The sequence below is a fragment of the Daphnia carinata genome, chromosome 4 (genome assembly GCF_022539665.2).
Source record: "Daphnia carinata strain CSIRO-1 chromosome 4, CSIRO_AGI_Dcar_HiC_V3, whole genome shotgun sequence".
Lineage (NCBI taxonomy): Eukaryota > Metazoa > Arthropoda > Branchiopoda > Diplostraca > Daphniidae > Daphnia > Daphnia carinata.
In genome coordinates, this window is record NC_081334.1 from 881,828 (window position 1) to 906,941 (window position 25,114).

A 25,114-nucleotide genomic window follows, 5' to 3' on the forward strand; every position below is an offset into this window, starting at 1 on the left:
AAAAATGTTCCAAATCTTCAGCTCTTCTTCCGGCTTCTCTTAGCCAATCACCGGGTAATCTCCCCGGTGGGTCAACAAGGCAGTGTCTCCCCCTGCCTGGGTTGACGGCAACTTTTGAAAGGGCTATTGTGCTTTTTTAAAGTTGCAAAAATAATTGTTATGTGCAGAGAATTGTCAATAAAATTTTTTTTATAAAATATTTTTTGCAAAATTTGTTTCTTTCATTGTCTGTGTTAGCTGTATTCACACATTGCATTTATCAACTTTTTTTTTTTTGCTTTGTTTTATTTCTTTTTGTCACCTTTGAAGGTAAGTATTGTTTCCATTGGTTTATCGTTTATCTGTAAGCATTCTTATTTTTATTCACATCGAACCCTGGATATTCGGCAAGGAACAACGTGCTCTATCCAATATTTGAATGATATGATGTCAAGTTGGCTTTTTTCTAGTCACTTGTGGACTTGCATTTACACTTAGAATAAAACTAAAATGCATTTCTGCAATATACTCTTCTACATTTACTCTACTTCATTTTTACACATCTACTGAGGTTTGAAACCAGGGTAAAAGGTATCGCAGCTAAACGCTCTACCACAGAGCTATGAACCTTATGAAAGCAATAGAAAGATAAACATATAGTTGTGAAAGACTGCATAAACATCCTAGACGATAACATATGATATGCGATAATAAAATATTTAGATGTATCTCTTGGCTCAATGTTAGAGCATCGGCGTTGCACGCTGAATGTCTGGGGATCGGTTCCCATACAAGTAAAACAAAATACAAAATTACTTCAAAAAATATCCGGATATTACACGTTGTTCCTTGAATCTAAGTTGAAGAATTCAAAGAGTGTAATAAATAATAATTGAATACTTACAGATAAACGATAAACCAATGGAAACAATACTTACCTTCAAAGGTGACAAAAAGAAATAAAGCAAAGCAAAAAAAAAAAGTTGATAAATGTAATGTGTGAATACAGCTAACACAGACAATGAAAGAAACAAATTTTGCAAAAAATACTTTATAAAAACAATTTTATTGACAATTCTCTGCACATTACAATTATTTTTGCAACTTTAAAAAGGCACAATAGCCCTTTCAAAAGTTGCCGTCAACCCAGGCAGGGGGAGACACTGCCTTGTTGACCCACCGGGGAGATTACCCGGTGATTGGCTAAGAGAAGCCGGAAGAAGAGCTGAAGATTTGGAACATTTTTACAGGAGCGATTAACCTTTAGTTCGGATTTGTGGGTAGCCACGTCGCCCTCCGTGAACACATCATCGGACTAAGCGGACCCCCACGTCCCCTTTCCGGCCAGAGCCCTCCAAACCTCGGTATATGTTGTTTTTATATATACCGTACAGTAGGGGCATGACCCCCTACGGGCTTATTACGAGTCAAGGGGAAACGGGGCTACGGAAAGGAAGGGAGCCCAGATATGCACTTCAATTTTTTAAATATAAAATACCGTCTCGGGAATCCGAATTAAGTATAGAAATGTCATGTCATCCATTCAATCATTACAATTTATTCAGTGTCTTGCCCCAACCAAGAATTTTTTCAGATCCAATGTTACTATTAACCTATGCTGAGAAAAGAAAAACAACACCATTAAGCATCTCAATTGTTGCTCATGTGACTTACATGACCTATTGATTCAACTTCTGGCAGAAGCTTGGGAAAGGCCATACAAATTGCAGATGAAAATCATTGTATAAGGCTCTTGAATGATAAAATAACACCCCTAGAATGTTGCATTGTTGATAGTTGTGTTCCCAGTATGCTGAAAATCCTTTCCTATTGGATAAATTTTTTTTAGATTAGACATGGTTGGCAAAAAGGAGGAGAAATGCTTTGTCATAAATTCAAAAAATTTTAAGAAAATTCCTTTCATACCTAAAAAGTCCATGTATGATGTTCATTGCTGCAATGCCAACGAAATGAAACATCTTTAGGGCCATTTAAGTACCCAGCTTCACCAACACTCTGAACATAAAGGACAAGTTGTTCTTTAGCAAGAGAAGCAGAATTATTTGAGGCTTCTAGCTGTGACAGAACTATAAAGGATTGCTGTTACACAGGATTCATTCACACAAGATGGTACTTCTCATTAGACAATCTGCATACTCTATTACTTTACCTCATACCTTAATGGTAATGCACTTTCAGTGTTTTTCAACTGTAGGCTCACTCTTCCATCCGGTAACACTTCCAGATTTGACTTGATCCCCCGCTAAAAATCTGTGAATGCAAAATAATAGCATTAAAAATACTTTTTCGATAGACAAAAAACCAAAAAGTACCTAATTCATGTTTTATGTTGAACTCGTGCTATTTCTGGGTTTCCGTACCACACCCATTTTCAGCCCAAATACGGTCCCACAATTGTTCACTTCCTTCGCTGCATGGACTTATTTCTAACAATTCTTTTAGTGCAGCACTAACAGAATTTAACTTTAACACACTGTCAGGTGGTAGACTGAATAAATAAACAATAAAGAATTGTTTGTTAAAATTCTATACTTATTTTGAATTCTTATTTGAAAATTTTAAGTACCTGACTGTGTTCGCCTAATGCCAATTCATCCTCATGTTCAGTTAGGGATGAGTTTGGAAAAACCTCCTTCACTGTTTTGAAAGTGTCCCGTTCTAATTTGTTTTTTTCCAGTAACTACTTGCTTGTAGACTCAAAATTTGAGCTAAAAAACACAAATAAGAAAAAAAAAGAAAAAAGTGTGATTTTTTTTTTTTTTTTTTGAGGTAAAACGGATTGCCATAGTATTTAACAGTATTAAGCGTCGAATAAAAAATCAGTAACAACTTTGCATCAGGAATTTTTACTGCAGACGATCCCCCAAACACTATAGCCACCTATTGGTACGATATTCAGTTTTCTGCATTGGGTTTCAGCGACCGTCCGGGGCAAGACTAAGGGCTGTAGCAACTTTCACTTCTAATAATTCAAATGCCATAAGGTTCACGTGTAAAAGATATCAATTTTCGTAATCCTTGCTTAATTTAGTTAAAAATACATTATTCCGATTTGAAATTGAACGCTGATCACGAATATCGGCTTTGTTTTGACATTGGACATAACAAAACGGAGAAAAACGAAGAAAATGACCGTGGGAAAATTGCCTCAAAAACCGTCAAAAATTGACCATCGTTGGAATTGCTTGAAAATGACAGAATATACTCAAAATCGAATACTGATTCCGAGAAAATTGCTATTTTTTTCATAACATCAACAGTTTTGGAAATACACCGAATTAAAAAACGACTGGCGCGCCAGTACGCTACAGCGCTAGCATGACACATCAAAGTTATTCAATTCGATATATTTCCAAAACGATGATCTAATAAGCAATAATTAATAATTTAAAACCAATATAATAATCTTTATACTTACCATCCTTATCTTTATTATCTTATCCATTTTTAAATATTTTTCTCCAGCCAAGCGTTTTTCTCCAGCTACGCTAGTCAACTCACTGCCATTGGGATCCAATGGACTCAAATTGCCTACATGCCTGTAATAACGAGTCTGACCGGTAGATGGCTACGGGTCGAAAGAAAAAGTGTGATTATTTTTTTTTTCGAATTTTTTTTTTTTTTGGGGTAAAACCAGACTTGCCGCGATCGCGATCAAAAATTGATCGCCGATCCGATCTCCGATCAAAAAATTGATCGCCGATCCGATCTTTTGAAAAAGATCGGAGATCGGATCGGCGATCCCAAAAAATTGATCGCGATCCGATCGTTTTTAGCGATCAAACTTTTCGCCATCTAGCTGTAGATTTTCAGCCGCAGGGTTCTATTTCACTGCTATTTATGCGAATGCCAATTGAAGGAAACTGTTTAGTGTTCACCCTCAATGGCCGCCAGTGACTGTCGCTGTGACAGCCAATGCTATTTTCGCGAAACAGTGTAAATTTTTACCGTTAGATGCTGCACAAAAATGATCGCTAAAAATGATCGGCAAAATTTGATCGCCGATCCGATCGCCGATCGCCCGATCCGATCAAACTCAAAAGATCGGATCGGAGATCGCGATCGGAAAATTGATCGGCGTGGCAAGTCTGGGTAAAACGGATTGCCATATTGCCATACATATATCCACACAGGTTTCCGAGATGTTGGGATAATTTTGGTAAAAAAAAAACACAGGAAAGATATCTCAACAAGGAAAGATGATTACATTTTATTGTAACATTTAGTGAAATGTCCACATCTGAACTAGTTTACGAAAGCTCGACAAGCCGCTGCTGAACGAGCGAAATGAATGTGAATTTTGTATGCGTCGAACGCACACCGATAATATGATGTGGTACAGAGAGATTCCTTCAGAGAATGGCTGTCTGAGGTAGTTCAGCTTAAAATGTATGGGCGTTTCGACACATGCCACAACCAAGAGCAAATTCTTCTCCAGTTGGTGGGTGCACCAAATGTAGTGGGCATTCTTCCCCGTCTAACTGACGACCCCGTGGTCCTTTAGGAAAATTTCGTAAGTTAGTCTCATCACAGAAATTTATATATGTAACGAGAGGCACAAACCTGCGGGGCATTTTGGTAGAGCGTGTTTAGGCATTTCCGTAACATGGCGAAAATCTTCGTGGCACGCATTGCAAAAATGGGTTGTACCAAAGCAGAAAAAGACAGCCACTGAGCAGCAGTAACGGCATTTATACTCTAGGTAATCTGCGCCGTGTCGAGGACACATTTGCGCTCTTGAAACATCGCTACAGCCGCCGCACACCAGTTCAGAAGGATTGAAAGATTCGCCACCAATAGCTCCCCCTTCAACCGCCAATCCTTCTTCGCAACGAGCCTCTCCGCCGTAGTAGGCCTTCAAACAATGACAAACTCAGAGGTAAACCACACGCTTGCTATACAGTATCACTGTGCGTCATCGTACCTTGTTGCATCGGAAACAAACATAGTATGCGTAACGTTCCATGGCGTATCCTTCGGCATCCTGGTAGAAACGATTCCCAGGCATTGTGATAGCCTCTGTCTGAAGTAGCCCTTCGTACTCGAGCCGCATCAACGCTTTACGTTTAACATCATCAAACAGCTCACGGATTGGAAGTAATAAATCATCTAGAAATTCATTGCCTAGTTCTGCCTACAATCACAAAATAGCCAATTGAATTACCATTTGCTAACAGGTCAATAATAAATAATAATTCAGTAATTTACCTTGCAAATTGGGCAACGAGAAAAGCTGAATGTGATGCGTGGACCAGGCCATTTCTTGGATAGCACTGAACGACAGCAATGGGCATGGAAAACGTGTTTGCAAGTCAGCTGAAGAATTATGAAACCAATTGGTTAATTGTCTGGTACACAATAATGGATATAAAGCTTTACCTGTATAGCTGGCGCCGCAGATAGAGCTTCAGTGAAGCATATCATACACATATCATCGGCATCTTGTTTCAGATTTGCCGCATTACCAGCACAGCGGTACAAACAAGGAAGACATTGCGTTTCATCGCGAACTCCTCCACAAGGATGGCCACAACTGTGAGTTTTTAGGCAAGCATTTCGAGAATATTCCTAACAGGGAAAACGACCAAGATTGTTAAGTATCCAAAATATGTGAAAAAACAAAACAAACTAATTAGCCAAAATAATTGATTACCATGCAGTCCGGTTCATTGCAGACATTGATTGTTTGATCGTCAAATAACGAGGATGATGACGGGGATATGGCCGAACCACAGTAGCGACATGAGGAAGACGCAACAATTCCGCCTACCAAAGAGCATTGATAGTTTCCACCTTGGTTTGTGTTTGCAGCCATGTAAACGGACGGAACAGCAGTTGTCACTCCGTGTCGGAATTCAACCAAAGATTTTAGATTCCGGGCGTCAGATAGAGCTAGAATCCAAAAGAGTTTGACCCGGCCACAACCTTCGTGAACGTCAACCTTGATAGCTTCTTCTTCTTCTTTGCACACCTTTAAAACAACATTTATGAAACCATAGCCCCGAATTTCTTCAATTTCTTTAGCTACTTGTCGCTGGTGAGATCGGAACTTCCGGGAAAGATGTAAGACACGATCACAATCGACGCAAAGCGGTCCGCAATCACAACAAACAATTTGTGCACCTGTTTCTCCATCGTCGTGGTTATTGCACTGAGGCTGCACAAAAACCAAAACCAAACGTCAGTTTGAAAATACAATGCACAATTCGAGGACCCCAGTAGATAACTGTATTAAACAATGTGTTTAGACATACCTTGTTAACTGCTCCACGAGCCCATTGCGTTGACGAGAGACGTTCTACATGCTCGTCTTGCAGTAGGCAAAGGGCAGCCAATGTCAACCACACTGATGGTGTTCCCAGGCAATCCGGCGGTGTGCGGCAATCTTCTTCTAATTTGGTAAGTGAAAGAACAGCTTCTGCGATACCTGCTTTAGTTACGGCCGACCATACTTCAGACAAACTGCCCTGTTTCGATAGCAAAATTTCAGTTTATCAAGGCCAAGTAATTTTTCAACTGTTTCGAAAATACCGAAGCCATATCCCTGACAAGTTGGATGATGCTTTCCGCTACGCGACGAGGCATATGGCCTTTCATCCACCAACGTGATCCAAGTTGCTTATGTGGTTGCTGTTGGTTGTTGAAAATGCTAGCCATCGTCACAGACATGATGGGATTTTTACTACAGTCCTTGTCACGTCCCTTGGTTTTAACTTGTACTGTGAGCGCTTTGGCGATACATGCCAGGAATACGTCCAAAATTCCAACCCTAGGTATCCAGTTGATAAGGAAATGAGACTCTGCAATAACTACAAACAAGGCAGCATTTGTGGATACCTTTCAAGCGATCCAGACGAACTGAGAATCTGCAAGATACCGTAATCTGTAGTAGGTAATACGTCGACGTCAACCAGGGAGGCAAAGACAGGCGGAGGAAGTTCGGGCAGCATTCGTCGTAGAAGAGCGGTTACCTATATTAACACAAGATCGAATTAGTATGATTTATTGCTGACCATTGTCGTACATTTTTCTTCTGTTTGAAATCTTATACTTGCCTGTCGTTGTATTCTAGGTGAGCCGGTATGGAGCAGGCTCAACAAATTGGCAGGCAAAGTGGAATGTTGTGAAATGTAAGTTCGACCCACTCTGCTTCCGCTCAAGGCCAGTACCTGTCCAGATGGAAAGAAGGACAATTTATTTATCATCTTAACAAACGACTGCATCCATGACCTAATTTGTCATTGGGCCTCCTGAGATTTAACTGACAGGTATGTCAGTAACATGGAAAATAAACCAAAACTATAAGATATGGATGTCGGAATAGCTACCTGTGATAACAGTTCGAAGCAGTAGGAATCGGAAACACGAGAATTGATGTAGGAGGCTTCCTGACTTGTGGCATCAGTGCCAGAAATATCATTCTGGTCCAGTTGCAGTAAAGCCTCCCATTCGTCTTTCAGTCGAACTGTTTCGCGTTGAATGCCATGTAGAATATGAGTACATACTTGGCGTTGCAAATGAGTCAACTTCTTGCCACTGAACAATATTCCAACCTAATTACAAATTTAAATGAATTAAACCATTAATCAAAAATTTTCCCGTCAGCCAACGTGTGAGTAAGTGCTGTTGACGTAGTGGTAAAACTAAAGCATATTATAAAAACAATCACGTCAGTTACTTTCACGAAGGCAACAATGTTTTGTACCTGTTGTATCGTCATGAAAATGTTAGAATTTATTACGTACCATATGCTCTTTCAGATCGATATCCCGAGTCCTCTCAACTATTTCCCCGTCTACCTCGTCCTCATTGGGTAAAAGCTCAGTGGAACGTGACGTTGATTCGTCTCTTTCGTTCAAAATCAATCGGCCAAATACCTGTGCATTGCAAAAGCAATTCAAATTATTATACGTGACTGCTAAACTTCTTTATGATTCTTCCAAAATCCCACCTGTGAGGTTAATAAACGGAATACTCTGAGTGTTTCCGTTTCGCAGGTACGTTGGTGGATGGCTGAGGCATTGAAGGATCGAGTAATGCCTCCACCGAGCAAACGCAATTGGCGAACACGTAAGGAATTATCCGGCCCTTTAAACTCAAGCTGGATGATTTGGAAATTGGTACCTATAAAAAAAATAAATAAATCCATAACGAACTCTTGGCTACTGCCACCAGTATTTCAGAAGAAATGTTTACAGGGCAGAGAACTTTGAAGCCATCCAGAAAATCGGGTTTCGACTTCCAGGGCGTCCACAATTTGCAGCTCCTCCGCGTTGGGTCCCGCTTTGAAAGTCACCCCAGAAACTTTGTTCTAAAAACAAATGTGCGTCCGTGAGTTACAGTGAAGCAGACCAAAAGTACAATAAAATATATTAGTTAGAAAATAAAAACTTACCCCCATATCTCGACCATTATCTATATAAACGCATACGATACGAGGTGGAAATCCAGCCGCTTCAGGACAAATCTGGATTGTTATTAGCTTCATTTTGCCTCGATCTTCGTCGCTAGATTCCCAGAAGGTTTCGGTCGAGCCATCTGTCAAGCTGTTGACCATAGCTGTCCGGCTGGACACTTTGATGTCTACGCCTTCTGTTACCTCCGTTAACATGGTCACGTGTCCTGGCGAATGCACTGCACTATTTTCCAAAGCTTCGATATCGACAGCGACTTCCTCTTCGCAACGAGAAAGAATTCGGCTGATGTTGCTAAATACGTGACTCCTTAAAAAACAAAACGTCATTGAGATACTTCCTTTCTATTATCGACATTTACGATTTTACTTGTGGAGAAACGCGTGGTCTGTTTGCTTGAACCGAATATCCCAACAGCGGACCGCCATGGCGAGCAACGGAGTACCCATGGGGAGTAGTTGCATAAGGTTGGAAACTGTTTGTAAGACACTGTGGAACGACTGCAGTAATGGAGATAATCCTTCTCCTGCTAAACGGACATCTGAAGTGGGATGCTGACCAACCAGATTGTCCCTGTTGGTCGCTCCGTCAGCTCCAACCATCTCGCCTTTATTGTTGCTCACTTCGGATGCCAAGGTCGGGGCAAGGGATGACACAAACCACCATAAGAGGTCATGTAGGCACATGGGCTGGGCAACATTTTGTAGTAGCCAAGACAAGTTCTATTGGGTAAAAAAAAATTTATATTATCTAAATTTTTTTTTTCAAGTGATGAACGTTTTTTCAAAATTGCACAAACCTCCATGGCGAAGACTCGACAAGAAGCTTTCCGCAGTGCCAGCTCCATGGAAGTCCGCAGAGCATCAAGATCGTGACGCTGAGCAACGAAATCTAAAACCGGCAGTGTTGCTTCCGTTGACGTTTGGCTAGGTGAGGCTGACATTAATTTCACAGTGTCTTGCAGTGCCTTCGAGGGCGAACGTAACAAGGTCAAGCCGCCATTGATTCCTTGCTCATCGGCGCTGCTCGTTCGCCTCCGCTGCGATACTCCGCTTATTGGACCGTCCGTGTCTTGCGATGTTCTCAAGTGTTGGGCGAGCGGCTGTGTAATCATAGAGACCGATCGATGTAGCTGCCTTCCGAAACCATCAGAAACTTCCTTCAATCCTCGGAAAGGATCCATCTTTAAAACAAAAGTCGTCAGAATGCCCAATTGCAAAATCATATTGCTAGTTAAACTCTTCATACTTCTATTTCTCCATCTCCAAAGTTGTTTTCACTGGTGGGTAGGTGGGGGCTGCACCCCGATTTGAGAACGGGGAGACATTGAAACTGGAGCCACGGCAAAACATCACCCGACGCTTGGTACCCGGTCTGAAAGTGCAGCAAAGATATAAACAGAAATGTTATGTTATTTATTAATAACGAGACAAAGATCCCTTACCTTAGTCGGTAAGGCTGAGATTTTGCGATGTGGCAAATCCTTATCGCTTTCGGAGACTGAGCTAAGTAACGGTTGATGCATGAGACTCCTCCTTCTTCGTTCCAGGATATGTTGATTTTTTTCAGGGTTAGACGAGGTAGCTAATTGCAACAGGAAAAAAGCGTTGTCTCTGAGGATCACGTGCGTCTCCGATGGTGTCGACGGCCGTAGAAGTTGGGATGCCGGCGTAGGGGTTGTGGCAGAAGATATCTTTCTTCTTAATCGCTTCCCTTTGTCATCTTTGATGCCAAACGCTTCACCCACTTGCTTCCGCTGTTGCAGGTAGCGATGTCTACAATCCTCGCACAGCAAATACCACGAACTTCCCTAATGAACAGACATTTATGCATTTAAAAAAATGGAACGGAATTATATCAATAGTGAGCATGGTACTGTCCTACCTGTATACCGCCTTCACCACAGTTCCCTACCCAGCCTCCACAATACTGTCCATCGGGGTTGTAGCCCAAGCCAAGCGCTGGCTTTTGACAACCCGGATGAGCTTGACGCATGTGAGCTGTGACGGGGACAGGAAACAGGCCGCCACATAGTTCACAGTTAGATTCCGGATTCCGGATGCTCTCTCTCCGCGATTTTCGTTTCCTTTCTTTATCCCGGGCATCCCGGCTCTCTGTTTTCGGTTTACACTTAACCACGCTCTCTGTCTGTGATTGGGGAAGACACGGAACAGAAGATAACGTGGCTGGCTCTGACTGAATCAATTCCATGCAGCGTGCGCTCATCTTTTCCCAAAGTTCGACCAGGAGGCTTAAGGTTGGTGTCAGCGAGGCAGCCATTTTGCTTTCAGACATGTCAGGTTCCAGTGGCTGGCTGGTGGTCGATTCCACTCGATCGGTGTTCCAACTCTCTTCTAGCGCCACCGGCAAGGGAGAGGCAAAAGATCCCGCCAGTATGTTAGTTGAAAATATTTCAACTGAATGCCGTTGGCGGGCTTTCTCCTCTCGCGTCTTGCGGTGTCCAGTGTCTGCCCCTGGTGGCATGATTGGATCCACTTGCTTGGGTAAATTGGGATGAAATTTGAGGAAAGATGCGCAAACCATCGCATCGTGAACCAATCCTTGATGCCACAAATTAGCAGCGAAAACGGCACGGAGGCATTCGGCTGTCGAAGGACTCATGCCAACACGAGCAGTTTCTTGTTCCAGCATCAGCGATCGTCCAGTTATGTGCTGACCGGTAGCCGGTGATCGTGATTTACGACTCCTTGTTCCGCCTCGCGACGATCGCTCTTTCGCTCGTAATGCTTTCGGTGACATGCGCTGAGGTGAGTGGGGTAAGTCAGATACTAAATCAGCACACGCATTAAAATGATTGGTTTTGCTGGCTTCCGGACTTGTCTGCGTCCCTGTTTGTGTAACCTTCTTAGTCTGTCGTAAAAATAAGGAGAGAAACAATTAAGGACTAACAAATAACAGACTGAATTAAAGTGGTGGTAAAATACCATAACTGCGACAGCAACTTGATCTGAGCTTATTGGTATTTGGGTGGCGGGACTCAAACTCCTACTACGTTGCGCAGTTTCTGATTTAAAAAAAAGAAGACGATCGGAAATTTGTTACCATGTTTTTACCTTTCAAAACAAAGAGTTTACCTGAACAGATAGCGGATCCGGAAGGTCTAGAACCACCTGGTGAGGAGTGAGCTGATAGAGAGCGATTTACTACAGCAACGGCGCCCGTTTTCCGACTAAGGATTGGGCTAGATGTAGGCGATGAATTGCCATTGGCTCGACTCTCGCCCATAACGCGAACCATGTCTTTCACCGATACTCCTTGTAATTCCGGAGGAAGGTCCCTAATAAAAACAAATGTATTGGCAACATCTAAGTCAAGTGCTAAATTAAACCAAATTACCTGGAACGCGGTGGTGGATTAGGCGCCTCCTTAACCGATGACCCGTCCCGCCGTAACCAGTTTTGGAAAGCAGAGAGTCGTCCAACGGCAACAGCTGCAAAAGGACCGCAAGATCCTGCTAAAGCTCTCGCATCTTCAATACTAGACTCCAACGATGATTTCTATCGATAAAGCAGTTTGCAAAATGTAATTTAATTCCATGACTGATGAGAACGTGTTGGCCTACCTGAACGGTGTGCCCTGTTGCTGTTGGTTCGGGTGCATCATCCTTTGGCGTTTGGCCGATCTCATTTTTCGGCGGAGACACGGGCAAAGTAGTGCGAGGAAAGTCAGGATCTTTATCGATTCCAAAAATGAAAGTGCTAACGGGTTCTGGAGAGGAAAAGGCTGACAGATTGGCCTGCTTCTCTGCACTCTCGCTGAAATCATACGCTGGTTTGAGTAATCGTGTGGGACTATATTTATCCGAGCCAGCTGAAACTAACGAAATTACATTTATATTGTCGCTTTGAAGGAACGCTGAATAGAAGATTTGGTTCACTACCTGAAAGGACTTCGTCTTCATGACGAAGGTAAACTATTTGATGACGATCAATAGCCAATGACCAAGCTTCAAGATCGTTATTCGAACAGTACTGGCGTGCTGATGATGGTAAGAGCTTGATCCATGTTCCCTCGGCAGTCGGTCTCTGTAACATTAGTACAAAAGGACGTTGATAATGCGGTCTTAATTCATATGTTGCTTACTGCGTACCTGTTCGGTAACTAAAACTGAGCTACCGAGTTTCAACTTTCCGACAGGCAGAGCTTTCAAACTGGGCTGTGCTCGGATGTTATGGCCGGAAGCACCACAGTCGACCACGTAGAAGGTTTGCGCCGTGCTGTATACTATTTCCTCTTTTTTATTGCTACGGGTTGCAAAGCATTTGGACGTTAGCAAGAAGAAGAAACAGAAGGCAAAAAAAGTGCCAATACCTCTCCATTTTATTCGGTTTTTGATTTGGCGATAGGTCTTCGCCAGTTTCATTTGTTCCATTCTGGGTTGTATTAATGGGGAAAAGCAGGGTTTTGCCAATGTGCTGGTTGTACTGGAGACACCAAGCTTCGGAATGTTGATTGATACACCATTCTCTAATCGACTCCGTGCTCAAGCGCAACCAAGTTCCGTCGTCATTACACAGCTAAAAACGATCGTAATAAAAACACAAGAAAACAGTTGTAATAAAATAATTCTAAGGTAATGTAAAGTATGCTTTTTTAACGATACCTCTTCGATGAACGAGACTGTCCCATTGCAGGCTACAATTCCAATTTGCTCCCCTTGAAGAGAAGGCTGGGCTCGTATGCGCAGGCCAGCGCTAGCCCGAGTTCGAAACTGACGAACGCGATGGGACGACGAAGAGTTGTTTCGAACTGTGATATTGTGAGTCGGAGGCAGTACTCCTTGCGGTGGCTCCTTTACGTCTACCTTGTAAACATCTTCCAGTGGGTAATCGTCAATGGTAACATGGATGGAATAGAGTCCGGCAGCACTGGGTGTCCAATTTGCACTGTAAGAACCATCGGCATTGGGACGGACCAACATCGTCTCACTGGTTCTTCGTTTGATCGGGGAGACAAACCGTAGTTCCTCGAAGGAGTAATTCTCGTACGCCTATGAAAGGATTTCTCCTTCAGAAGAATGTAATGGAATTTATTCGTTGAACCGGACTAACTTTAAGGAAAGTGATGGCATGAAGGCACATCCGATCTTTGGTGGTAACATCATAGGGTACGTCAAGAACAGGGGGCTCGAGTTCTTCACCAGCAGCTTTCCTGTCCCCTGGATTGAGACGCTTGGTAGGTGACAGTGAGTTATCTTTGCTTGCCTGGCTCAGGTCACATGGTACCGCCCGAATGTTTACCTACACGCGAAAAATTAATAGTCAAATCAATGTGCTACAATGATAATAAAATATTTCGCAAAACTATAGTGTACCTTTAGATTGGGCACGTGAACAAGATGACCGTATTGATCTCGGGTAAGTAAAGTTAAAATTGCAGGCCATCCGGCGCGTAACCCTTCACTAACTACTGTCGTTGTGGATGGCGCCACTGCCGAAATTTCAGAGGTACTTTCTTCATCTTCTTCATCTAGACAAAGAAAAGATGTCCATCGATGAACCAAATAAATTATTTTATCAACTAAAAAGCAATGGTTAGATGATTACCTTTATCAATGGTCTTAACGGGTGATTTGAAACCCACAATTCCAAGAGGAGCACTACTGGAAACTCCAAATGTAGCCAAGCTGGCCGAGAAGACGCCTGGAAAGATAAGTTGCGATTTGGATGGATCGACAACCGACTCCGGCTGGAGCCAACGGGCTAACCGACCACCACTGGTTTCCTGCGAAACGCTCACAAAATCCCGCAGAAATTGCCTTTCTTTTCCGGTAACACTACAATGAATCACATTGAATTATAACAGGTTGCTCACTTTAACTTCGCTGGACAAAGGAATTAATCCATCTGCTTTTGTAAGGAAAGAGAAGATGACACATACACACACCTAAAAGGTAGGTTGCCTTCCAGTGCTTCGTAGATGGTTGGCAACTGCGAGAGGGCCAACCCTTTGCCTAAGAGACCGCTATGCGCTGCGTAGATTTGTTGTGTAACATATTCCATGGACTCGACGTCCATGTCTTCGCCTATAATTAAATGGGAATAAATCTTTATTCTCTACTAATTCAAGTGTGGTTGCATGGGAAAACGGTCCATTACCTCTTGACTGAGGTAATGCGAGATCTCTTTTCATTAGGGTAGCCGAGCACATCCCGCCAAGGTATGCTAATTCAGTTTCTAATAAACGAATGGCATTATTTGTCTCCAATGACTCGTATCCAACTACCGAACAGCGAAAGCCCCAAGAAGAAGCTTTGTCATTACGGATGCAATCCGACGCTGTCTCCAGGGAAAATATCACTTCATTGCCTGTACCAAACATAGTTTAATGATAAAAGGATGCAAAAAAAAAAAAAAAATAATAATAAAAAAAAAGCTGCGATAAAATTTCCCATCAAAACTATTACCTGGCAAGATCATGGAATGAGAGGGCCAATTATCAGTTCCCCCGAATTTTTTCAAAACGGGCCAATAGTCGGCCAGTGAAACATTTGCATGACTCTTAGGAAGAGTAGTTGGTAAATGGAGTTGAAGCGAATCTTCGGCTTGGCTGGTGCAACACTGACTGTCAAATTCCAAGCACATCCAACGAACGCTCTCCGGAAAACACACGCTAAAGTGGGGTAAAAAGAAAGTTATTCGTTAGCTAACCAAAGTATTAAGGTGGCACTTTTACCGGAAATGAGACACTGTTGCGGGTCGATAAGGATGTTCGCTCTCGACGACAACTATTCTTGGCGATGTTGTTATACAAGGGTCTTCGTCGGGAGCATTTCCTCCCTTTTGGGACGACAGAATATCGGCCAAGCAAAGGGCAGAAACGTGGGGCAGCAAGACTCGAATCAGCTCAAGAATTTGTACGGCATTCTGTGAAGAGCAGGTGGCGTCATATACAATGGATTAAGAAGAGTGAGTATCGCAATACGAAAATAGGAATGAGTTTACCTTTGGATCGGATTCGGCCACAACACCAATGTTGGCTACGACAAAGGGCAACAAATACGAAACGACGTGGGATTTGCAAATAACGGGTAGACTGTGATGGATGGGTAACGCACGAGCTGCGCACAACAAATCAGCTGTGCAACGAACAATCGAACTTGCTATAGACATGAGGCTTTTCCGTGCTTGGCTTCCAATGGCTGATAAGGTGGGTAACTGAACTTCTGAGTTATTTGGCATGCTGCAAATCAAGTAAAGACACATGAAATCAATTTTGAACTCTAAATTCCATGTCTATAGAAGTGTGCACTCACTTGCAATAGAGAATGTAAGGTAACTGGCCACGAATGTGATTCGTTCCATTAAAACTGAGTAGGCACGCCGAGAAATTGAAAGTGGTGCCATCCGGCCCTTTAGTTGCGAGAACGCCTCCATCACCATTGTGCGTCTTTCCTCCTTGGTTGCGAAGTCGCAACGTATAACGGGTGTTTTCCTGTGTAATTGAATGTAACCTTGGTTAGAAACAAGTAAAGCCAAAGAAGGGCACAAATTTACTTTGATGGGAATAGGCCGGTCAAATTTGATATCTGCAACATCATTTATGCAATCTTCTGGTCCATAGGTGCCGCGTATTACAGCCAAACTATGCCAGCTGAGTGTTTGAGCAGCATCACTGGCACTTCGGATCTAGAACAAAAATACAATTAAACAAATAATAATTGATTTCCGAAGATCAGGGGAAAAAACTTTACCAGTTCGAGCAACTCCAGTTCGTACGTATACGTGCCTCCACCGCCAAACACTCCTGCACCGCACACGCTTACGTTTGGTCGGTCTACAGTAAAGCAAATGGCGTCCGGTGAACCATTACCCGTGTTCCATGACCTATTCTGACTGGTGCTTGAGAAACGGGATGGAGTAGCGTGGACTCCGCGCGTTGCACTAACATCTAACTCCTAGTAATTGCAAATGCATGAAAGTCACATGTTGATATAGGTCACACTCACTTCGCCAAACTTACTTCAACCGAACACACTTGGGAAGCCAATTCCGCCACAACACGCGCCAAGAGTCGACATGAATACTGGACTAGCTTGTCCGACCAGACGGTAGGTTCCATATCGAGCGATTGACGCACTGGCCAGGAGGCTATTAGAAATAATCGATCCAGAACTGCCCGACAAGGCCGGTGCACGACAGATTGACCCTCTACCTAAAGGAGTGTTATAAAAATTATGATTATCAACCACTATCAACGGCGAGAAAGGACTAATTTACCATGTGTTCAACAAGAACTGGAAATTGGTTGGAGTTCACCGGAAGCTGAGTTGGGCTGGTTGATCCATTTTCCGACGGACTGCTGAGGCAGGGGGCACCTTCCATATCAGGGGATTGGTACGCTCGCCGTACATGAAGCGACTCTTGCAAATCGCACAAGTTAGGTAGAGCAGATTTAAGCTGTATATTGGGGCTACACAACGAATCTACTACCGCAGCCAATAGCCTATCACTGCCAGAGGTAGCGTTAGCAACCTAAAAAATTGATAACAGTTTCGTTCATCGACCCTACGCGACATAACCTGCAAGTTGCAATACTTACTTTTTGGATTTGGTCAAGCAATTCGCACAGGATGGACCATTTTAACGTTGCTGTTGGGTAGAAGACGTGAAAACAAGCTACAAAAGAATCGTGGGTTTCTTTAACAATTTGCTCCAACATGAATAAATACGTAGAATCTGTAACAAGTAAAAAAATTGGATAATGTTAAGATTTTCAATTAACTGCACGGAGTGAAACATCAACTAAACTGAACGAAGACTAACCTGTTTTGTTAACTAAGTCGAGAACAGGGTCACTGAGTATCGACCTCAAAGTGGTACGCACGTTAACAATTGCTTTGACGACAGAGACATTCTCCTCCAACAGTTTTTTGGAATGTTTACCTGTAAACGAGCAACAATTAACTGAATATGTTTTACTCGAGGTAGGAAAATATGAAATTGACGGTACTTTTCACCGGATATAACTCGAGAATGTAAAAGCGAATAAGCCGCATCGAAGCACGGCAAACGAATACGATGCGCGAGAGGTCCTCAATATGAGCATGGTCTCCTTTATTGTTCGCTTCATGCTCACTTAGGCCAATTGTTGTTATCGCCTTTAACGCTGACCAGGCCCACCGAGTCAAACTGAGCAAGGCCGTAAAGCAATCCTATGGCGAAAAAAAAAGGAACATGGAAAAAGTTGGCAAGGCCTTTTTCATCGGTCCTTTTGTTTTACCGGAGTGACTAGTTTAGAGAAGTTGTTGCTAATGGAATGCACAGGTTCAATATGAGTATGCGTCTTCGATGACGGGGCATCGTGAGTAATGACGCGAAACAGGATTTGAGGCACTTGGCCAGCATTCACGTCTGTCCCATTGTTTGATTTCTTTGAAGGTTTAAATGTGAAAGTCACTCTAATTGGGAATGAAACGATATAAATAGAATGGTAATTAAACAATCCTCTGCATAATCAAAATGTTCAATAAACTTACTGGTCTTCAGTGGTAACTGAGCTTTGACCACCGGATCCGCAATCGCTAGAAGGTCCATTGACACGGGCCCATGCAAGGTACCAACGATTGGCTTGCAGACGGACTGGCTGGGAAAACAGAATAGGAAAACGTTGACGAGCTCCACATTCGTATACGACTTCATCGGTTTCTGCAAGCAATTCACCGTCCCCTTCTTGATCGCCCCCAGCTGATCCCAAATCGAAAACCTGGAAAAATGTTTAAGATGACATCTGGTTGAACTACGGTTGATGGAAATTATAAACAAGTATTACTTTAATTTTGCCCATATATTCACCGCGACCCCCAAACAGGGAGAATCCACCAAGAAGAATGTCGGTATCGGACATAAACCGGATAGCTTCAACTGAGTGGCCCGAGTAGCCCCAACCCCCTCCATGGCCTGGAGATGAATAAAATGAAAGTTTACGTTAAATTAATCCAAAACGACAAAGGAACATCAAATAGTTGTTGAACTAACTTTCAAATCGATTGACCACTGAAAAATCTTCTTTAGTGTAACAGCGGTTGACCAGCGTTTTTTGCGTGTCCTGGTTCGCTGCTTCCTTAACAGGGATTTGCTGGCAGCGCGTTAGAGTATCGAGGCAGCAAAGCAGGTGAAGCGCAGCTTGTGTCTGCGTTATTTTTGTAGAAGAAACCACTGGCAGGGAAAGTGCGGGTCGAAATATGTCAGCAACATGAACTGGTTCACGTTCATTCAGCACTGGAAACAAGGACTCGCCGTAGGACGGATGGGTAAGTCCCGATGCAAACACGTTGTAACCTCGCATTACCGACGTCGATTTGCAGAAACTGAACGTTTAAATCGAAAGCATAACACACTGCATTCAAATACATTTTAGCAGAGTTTTAACGTACCTCCATAGCATGTTATACACCGGGTCCCAAGTGAGAATGGTGTTGGCAAAATTGACTTGCTCCTGTCCAGAAAAGCTACGGCATTGCCCATCACTTCTGCTGATGACTAAGTTGCGTGACGACGACTTTGAGTGTGTGGGCAAAATGGCTATTAGGAAATCAATCTTAGTAAAACCAGTACAATGGCTAACTGAAAATTTGCCGAACCAAAATATTGATCCGAGGCTAAGACTGTTGAATGATGGAACTCGGTTTCGCTGATAAGACTTTCTTCTAGCTTGAAAAAGGTCTGGTCTCCTGATGCCCCAATCCAGGACGCCCTCTTCCCGCATTTGGGTCCGATTCGGGTGACGAAACCTGGTATGGAATGCCAAATGATTGGCGAAGCGCTGCACTGATTCGAATCCGACGCATCCCTCGCCAACTGCCCCTTCTGGAATGCCAACAGACAATTAATAGTACAAAACATCGCAAACTGATCTGATTTGTCAATCATTTACCAAATGCGCTCCCCAAGTGAGCACATCGCCGTCACTCGTCAATACGGCTGTATGATAACTCCCAGCAGCTATCATGGAAATATTTGATCCAGACGGAATTTTCACTAGCGTCGGCGAACCCCGCGAAGAAAGGTCTCCAACACCCAATTGCCCATAACTGTTGCTGCCGAAAGTGTATACCTGCCCATCAGTTGTCAAAAGGACTATAATCGGTAAAATAGAGGTCAAAGATTTAGATAATTATTCCGCATATCAACAGTGGTAAAATAGAGAAGTATGTAACCTGAATGGTGCAATCCGCAAGCAACTTGAGATATGCGTGCTTTGCTGGGCAAACTAATTGAGCCAGGCGAGAGTGAAGCTAGTTTATTAGTATCACGGTCGCCATCGCTTCCTAATACCCCGTCCGTGCCATCTGAAATTTTCCAGAAAATACAAACGGATAAAATTACAATTAACTTATATCACATAAAAGTAGGCAACTTACTCTTCTGTATCTGGCCGGCAGGTACTTTCTTAGCCTCCCAGCCCCTTGAGGCTTCACGATTGACCATGGCCACTTTGACTTCCGAAGGATGACGCCGCCGATGATGTCGATGGCGACGATTTCCATCAAGGGCAACGTCGGCATTCAATGCTATTAAAATTCGATTTAGTTCGTGTCGAAGAATACATGGCCTTAAGTAAAACGATGATGGAAATGGAGATCACATTTACGACGATTACTATGTACATTTAAAAATCACGCCATTAAGTTCTTAGCAGGCTAATGCATGTTTTTTGCGTACGGTCGGGATAGTAATGCACGATGTTGGAATACAGTTCAAAACACGTGAGGGAGCTAAAACGGAGAACGGTAGAGGTCGATGGAGAAAGACGGGTTAACAGAACGATTGCAAACTCCTACCGTGCTATACTGTTCAGCACAACACGGTAAAAATGGACGACAAGAAAAGCCAAATTGAGAAGCTTCACGACATGAATGTGCATTCTTTCCCAATATTTTAAAGAAGCAAAAGGAAGCAACGTAGAAAAGGTCTAAATTTCGGACCAGATATTGTGAATCGTATCGGCTTATGGACCAATTCCATTAACTCGATGCCGCTTAGGCTTTTTACATATCTCACCTATTATTGCATCACGCATTTTCGGATCATCATTTCCTCTTCCATCAATCCTTGGAGCATGGAAATTGGCTACATCCACCAGTGCAGCATTGGGAAATGCTTCAAGGGGCGCGCGAACGAAACGACCCATTAGCAAAGCATTGTTACCTGCCATGGGACTGGCTCTCCCGCACGCCAAAGAAAGGATAGGAACAGGGGCGGGTGGCAAACCTATAGCATCGTTATTCGGAATTCGTGCGCACGTTCGACAAACTCCACATACGGTACAACCAGCTTCGCCAGAGCCACACCCGCAAAATGTTCCAGGTAATCTACCCGGGCTGTTCGTGTTGACGCACGTAGATCCGAAACCCTGCGTTAGTGGAATGGATTCATAAAGATCACCGAAAAACAATTGACCCATCAATGAATAATTTACCGTGCATTGGCCACATTGTGTGCAGATCATGCACTGATCCACGCTCCAGCGATGTTCTTCCGGCGCACATAACTTCGTTTCGATAGCTGAACCACTATCTTCTGATTCCACTTCATCGTCCAGCGGTTCTTTGCAGCCAGCCAACAAAGCTGCTGCTTGTAAGCTAGCAGTGTTTCCAAACTGTTTAGATTGTGGCACGGATGATGAAGACAAATCGCGTCCGCACTGTCCTTTGTTATTTATCCCGAAAGTATAAACACCTCCTTTGTCAGTAAGAATGACTCCATGAGCTTTTCCCAGCGCTACTTTGACAATGCGCTCTTTGATGCCCAGCAGCCGTCCTGTGAAGGATGATTTAGGTTACAATATGAAAACAACTAAAGACAGGAAAGAAATGCCTGTAGCTGAATCGCAGTACGTGGAGTCCTTGCCAAACAGGTAAAGTTCGCCGTCTTTTGTGACCATAGCAGAGCTGCCATTGTTGCACGCAATATCAATCACTGGTTTCCCTTCGACGGACGTAAAGCGTTTTGGTCGACTCGATTTTTGCTGTCTTCGATGTTTAGCTGATAAGAACGTACAGAAATTAAAATTGTATAAGTAAAATTTTTGTTTAAATCATACAACTCCAAGTCGAAAACCTACTTAAATCGCCGTCTTCACCCCGTTTGGCCAATCCAGTGAAAAATGGAACACCATCAGCATCTAAAAAAACAGCATGCTGCCCATCATGGCCAGCGGCGCAGCGAACAATTGATGAGCTTTTAGGAATAGGAAGCTCATACCAACGGTTCGACGTATGTTCTATGTTGCGCACTGATTCCCCACTTTTTAATCCCAATGATGAGGCTTTGCCTTGATAAGACACCTATAGCCGACATGAAAAATTATTAATGAATTCTCGTATGAATGCAACATTATCGGATTGGCGAAAGGTAATACTTTTCCTGTTGTTGAAACCATGAGGAGGAATTCCTTTCCAGCTATAATGCTAACAAGCCCCTCATCCGCAGGAAAACTGATTTGACGCAGATCACTGTTTTCGTCATTTGTTGAAGCTCCCACAACGTAGAGACTCTGAAGAGCTAACCTCAGTCTACTCTCTCCGGATGAAAACAATTCTCCTTTATTGATTTCAAACAATGAAGCCTGAAGTTCATCCTGTAGGAGGGTTTAAAATATAAAGGCATATGATAAATTTCCCTGTATAATCTTGGACAATTTATCTCACTTCATCAGTTTTGAAGACGCTCCCGAGACGTTTTCCGTCAGAAAATAATACAGAAGGTGTGCTGACAACATCTTGTAGAGATATGTAACTTTTCAGGGCCAAAGTTTCTTTATCGACTATATGAAGATTTCGATCATTTTTGATGGTATGAATAAACAGTTGGCCCTTACAATAAAAAGAAAAAAAATATATATGACAATATACTCAAATACTTTTTTAAACTATTTATATATACGTCGAAGAAAAGTAAAATCCCTTCACTACTTGTGAAGCTTTTTTTGCTGGTGACATAAATGCGGCCGCTGACAGTGCTGCCGAAACCTGTTCCAATTTTATATAGTCCGTTGGAGGTTAGCAGATAAACGTAGGATCCGTCACACGCTATCGAGTTCTCGATTACATCTTTATCTGCTAAAAAAAAAAAAATTGGTACATCACCTCTATATTGCATGGATGAAAGGGAAAAATACCCGCATTCACAGAAAAAGAAGTTACAAGTGTTTTCTTTTGAATCCCCTGGCTAAACCAGTCTGGTATATGCGAAGTGCCTACCAAGGCGGAACGCACTCCTTTTTGCAGCGTCAGCATTATATTAGGTAGCTAAGAAAAAGCATGAATTAACTGATTCGAAATTCAGAATAAGATTTACAATAACTAACTGTAATTAACTGTGCGGCCAGTGGGCGGGCAACCGTAATGAGGGTGTCAAGTGCTTGCAATGTTTTAGGAGTCACACCCCAGGCGACAGTTAAACTAAGAAGACACGACGAAGCTAAAGATGACAAGCTTCCTTCTATTCCTTCCGTTTCTGCCGGAATAGTGCGGTCATTTTCGGCATCTACCACGGTTGATAATTTGAGAAGCAGTTCAAACAGGGGTTCTAATATAAATCATAATATGAAGGGACATCCAAATTCATAATCAAATTTGAGTAATTATAAGACGATACCGACAACTTGACATGGCTCGGAACTCAAGCTTTCCGGGGAAAGATTTTGCAAAATGCCCAGAAGAGCTTTCAACACTTTGAAACATAATTCAGGATGTGATGACTTGCTTTCTTCTATCAGATCAAATATGCTTCGTAGACTTATTACAACAACCTATTACAAAAAAATGTTAACAATTATAAGAAAAAATTTAATAAAAAGGGAATGGCAGGTACCTGAGGAACTAGTTGATTTTTCTGGATTTCATCAGTAGATTTTTCTTCATTTTCAAAGTCTAAATTAGAACTCGTGAGCACCTTAGTCAGATTATATCCTTTCTTGGCAGCAGCATCTTGTTCCCTACGAATAAGTTTGCGTACAAAGGCAAGGGTGGTAAAGTAGGAAGGATCTGTATTGATTCGGAGATCCGAAGCAGTTATTGTGGAAGCAAACAATTCCTTAAAGCAAAAGAGTTTATTTTTGTTTTTTGTTCTACTTATGTTTCAGCATACCTTATAACCAGTCAAACTTTTTGAATTGTTGTTGGATCTTCCTTTTATCAATGAGTTCTCTACCACACTGTGAAGAATTTTTCCAAGGTAAGATCCACAAGATAACCATTCTGAACTTTCCATCTTGATGGGTGATGGGTCAACAAGACATCTTTGCCATCAGTCTCTGTTTCTACGAAGGTATCTGTAAAAATATGGGAAATTGAGATAGTTCAGGTCTGTGTCATATGTCAGGTATGCAGGCCAGACAAAGTGATAACTTCAAAAATTTCACGATAACCCATTCCACCTAAAAGTTCGGCAACTACTGGATTCAATTTTCTTTGAACATTGCTAAAAGCGGGATCGATATGCGTATTTTTTTTATATTACACTATTGACCAGAAACACTTACACTGTAACAGCACAGATAGTTTTGCTAAATTATAAGTGACTGGGTTGAAAACAAGTGTATGAAAACACGCAATGCAGCTGTGGATTTCTTTACTAAGATCACGAAGACCGGCTCCAACAAACTGACTCGAAGGTTTGTTGGATGTCGACTGCTAGTGCCCAGTCCTACATCCTAACTGCTGGAAGCCATGTCAAGCAGGTGCTTCAAGGTGCTCAGGGGGCAAATTTGTTTACTATTGTTACACTTACTAAATCAAACCAGTTTGGTGCCAATGGTGCAACCAATTTCCAATGGTTGCTGTAGAAGAAAACGTTGACTAGCTTACGAGCAATAGCTTACAGGCAGTCCAATATGGACACAGCAGAATAACGTTAACGTAAATCTTGCAATGATGGCTTTTGGTAAGCCAAAATTAGCTTTTTAAATCTTCTAGTTTTCTGCCACTAAACCACGTGGTACGTGGGTTGAAAGCATATCGTATCGGTAAAAAAAAATCATTTTGCGCTTACCAGAAAAGGGGATTCCCAAACGATAGCAGAGCCATATAGAATCTTTATATAGCTGCCAAATATTTCTATAAAGCTATTAATATGTTTCCATAGCTCTGATACAGCGAACGGCCGATCAAACAAGGAACTACTGAACTGTATTGTATACTTTGACTGGAAGTCAATTGACAAGAAAAGTTAACTTTGCTTTAGAACAGAATTTTAAGCTTCCATTCCAGCGTAATGCAGCCGTAGGCTTCCCGACTATTAAATGTTTAACTTTAAATGTTTAAATTCAACCATAGACGCTTCATGAAAATATTTTAGTTTCGTATAGTTTCAGATTGCGGCGATACATGTGATTTCAGGAGTTTCGCAACGCGGGTGAAAAAAGAAGAAAAACATGACAGCCGATAAAAATAAGTAATGTAATGTAATGCCCATGCCACAAATGTAAAATGAGAAACCGTTTCACACGAGGGTTCAAGCGACGACTTGGGTAAATGAACTCGGCCGCTCAACGTCCAAGTTGAGCACAATAACCGCATTTAGGAGACGGTAACAGCAGCAAACTTCTTTACTTATTATTTTGCTCTCTTTTTTTTCTTTATTGTAAAATGGATATCATACGCAAGTGTGCAAGTGCTGAGGTGTAGTTAATTTTAACTTCTAATAGGATAAAGAAAAAGAAAAGACGGGCATGGT

At 42.4% G+C, this 25,114-nt stretch overlaps 1 protein-coding gene and 1 long non-coding RNA gene across 2 annotated transcripts; both read right to left on the bottom strand.

The window, feature by feature from the left end:
- Nucleotides 1-1,306: 1,306 nt before the first annotated feature.
- Nucleotides 1,307-2,697, bottom strand: LOC132087926 (uncharacterized). Its single transcript, XR_009420885.1, has 4 exons — nt 2,567-2,697; nt 2,313-2,488; nt 1,906-2,250; nt 1,307-1,806 (listed from the first exon to the last, which is right to left on the bottom strand). It is a non-coding gene; the product is annotated as an uncharacterized LOC132087926 (long non-coding RNA).
- Nucleotides 2,698-4,188: 1,491 nt separating this feature from the next.
- LOC130694800 (E3 ubiquitin-protein ligase MYCBP2-like) lies at nt 4,189-24,088 on the bottom strand. Its single transcript, XM_057517909.2, has 67 exons — nt 23,922-24,088; nt 23,528-23,711; nt 23,252-23,473; nt 23,036-23,189; nt 22,746-22,966; nt 22,557-22,686; nt 22,322-22,494; nt 22,087-22,251; nt 21,798-22,016; nt 21,501-21,723; nt 21,254-21,421; nt 20,856-21,196; nt 20,429-20,789; nt 19,798-19,947; nt 19,594-19,725; nt 19,311-19,513; nt 19,018-19,243; nt 18,811-18,958; nt 18,413-18,744; nt 18,207-18,334; nt 17,914-18,140; nt 17,658-17,835; nt 17,388-17,589; nt 17,201-17,320; nt 16,977-17,113; nt 16,655-16,909; nt 16,398-16,589; nt 16,129-16,332; nt 15,932-16,063; nt 15,691-15,869; nt 15,380-15,617; nt 15,111-15,301; nt 14,842-15,047; nt 14,534-14,743; nt 14,322-14,460; nt 13,982-14,211; nt 13,750-13,904; nt 13,487-13,675; nt 13,039-13,425; nt 12,747-12,952; nt 12,526-12,679; nt 12,316-12,460; nt 11,998-12,251; nt 11,772-11,932; nt 11,510-11,712; nt 11,360-11,439; nt 10,299-11,285; nt 9,859-10,224; nt 9,663-9,788; nt 9,214-9,597; nt 8,784-9,136; nt 8,396-8,723; nt 8,197-8,311; nt 7,952-8,124; nt 7,746-7,877; nt 7,329-7,553; nt 7,056-7,169; nt 6,838-6,971; nt 6,532-6,769; nt 6,255-6,467; nt 6,029-6,157; nt 5,654-5,971; nt 5,380-5,568; nt 5,209-5,316; nt 4,925-5,134; nt 4,564-4,855; nt 4,189-4,498 (listed from the first exon to the last, which is right to left on the bottom strand). The coding sequence occupies exons 2-67, from the start codon at nt 23,648-23,650 to the stop codon at nt 4,383-4,385; spliced, it is 14,043 nt and encodes a 4,680-aa protein (XP_057373892.1). The 5' UTR covers nt 23,651-23,711; nt 23,922-24,088; the 3' UTR covers nt 4,189-4,382.
- Nucleotides 24,089-25,114: the final 1,026 nt, after the last annotated feature.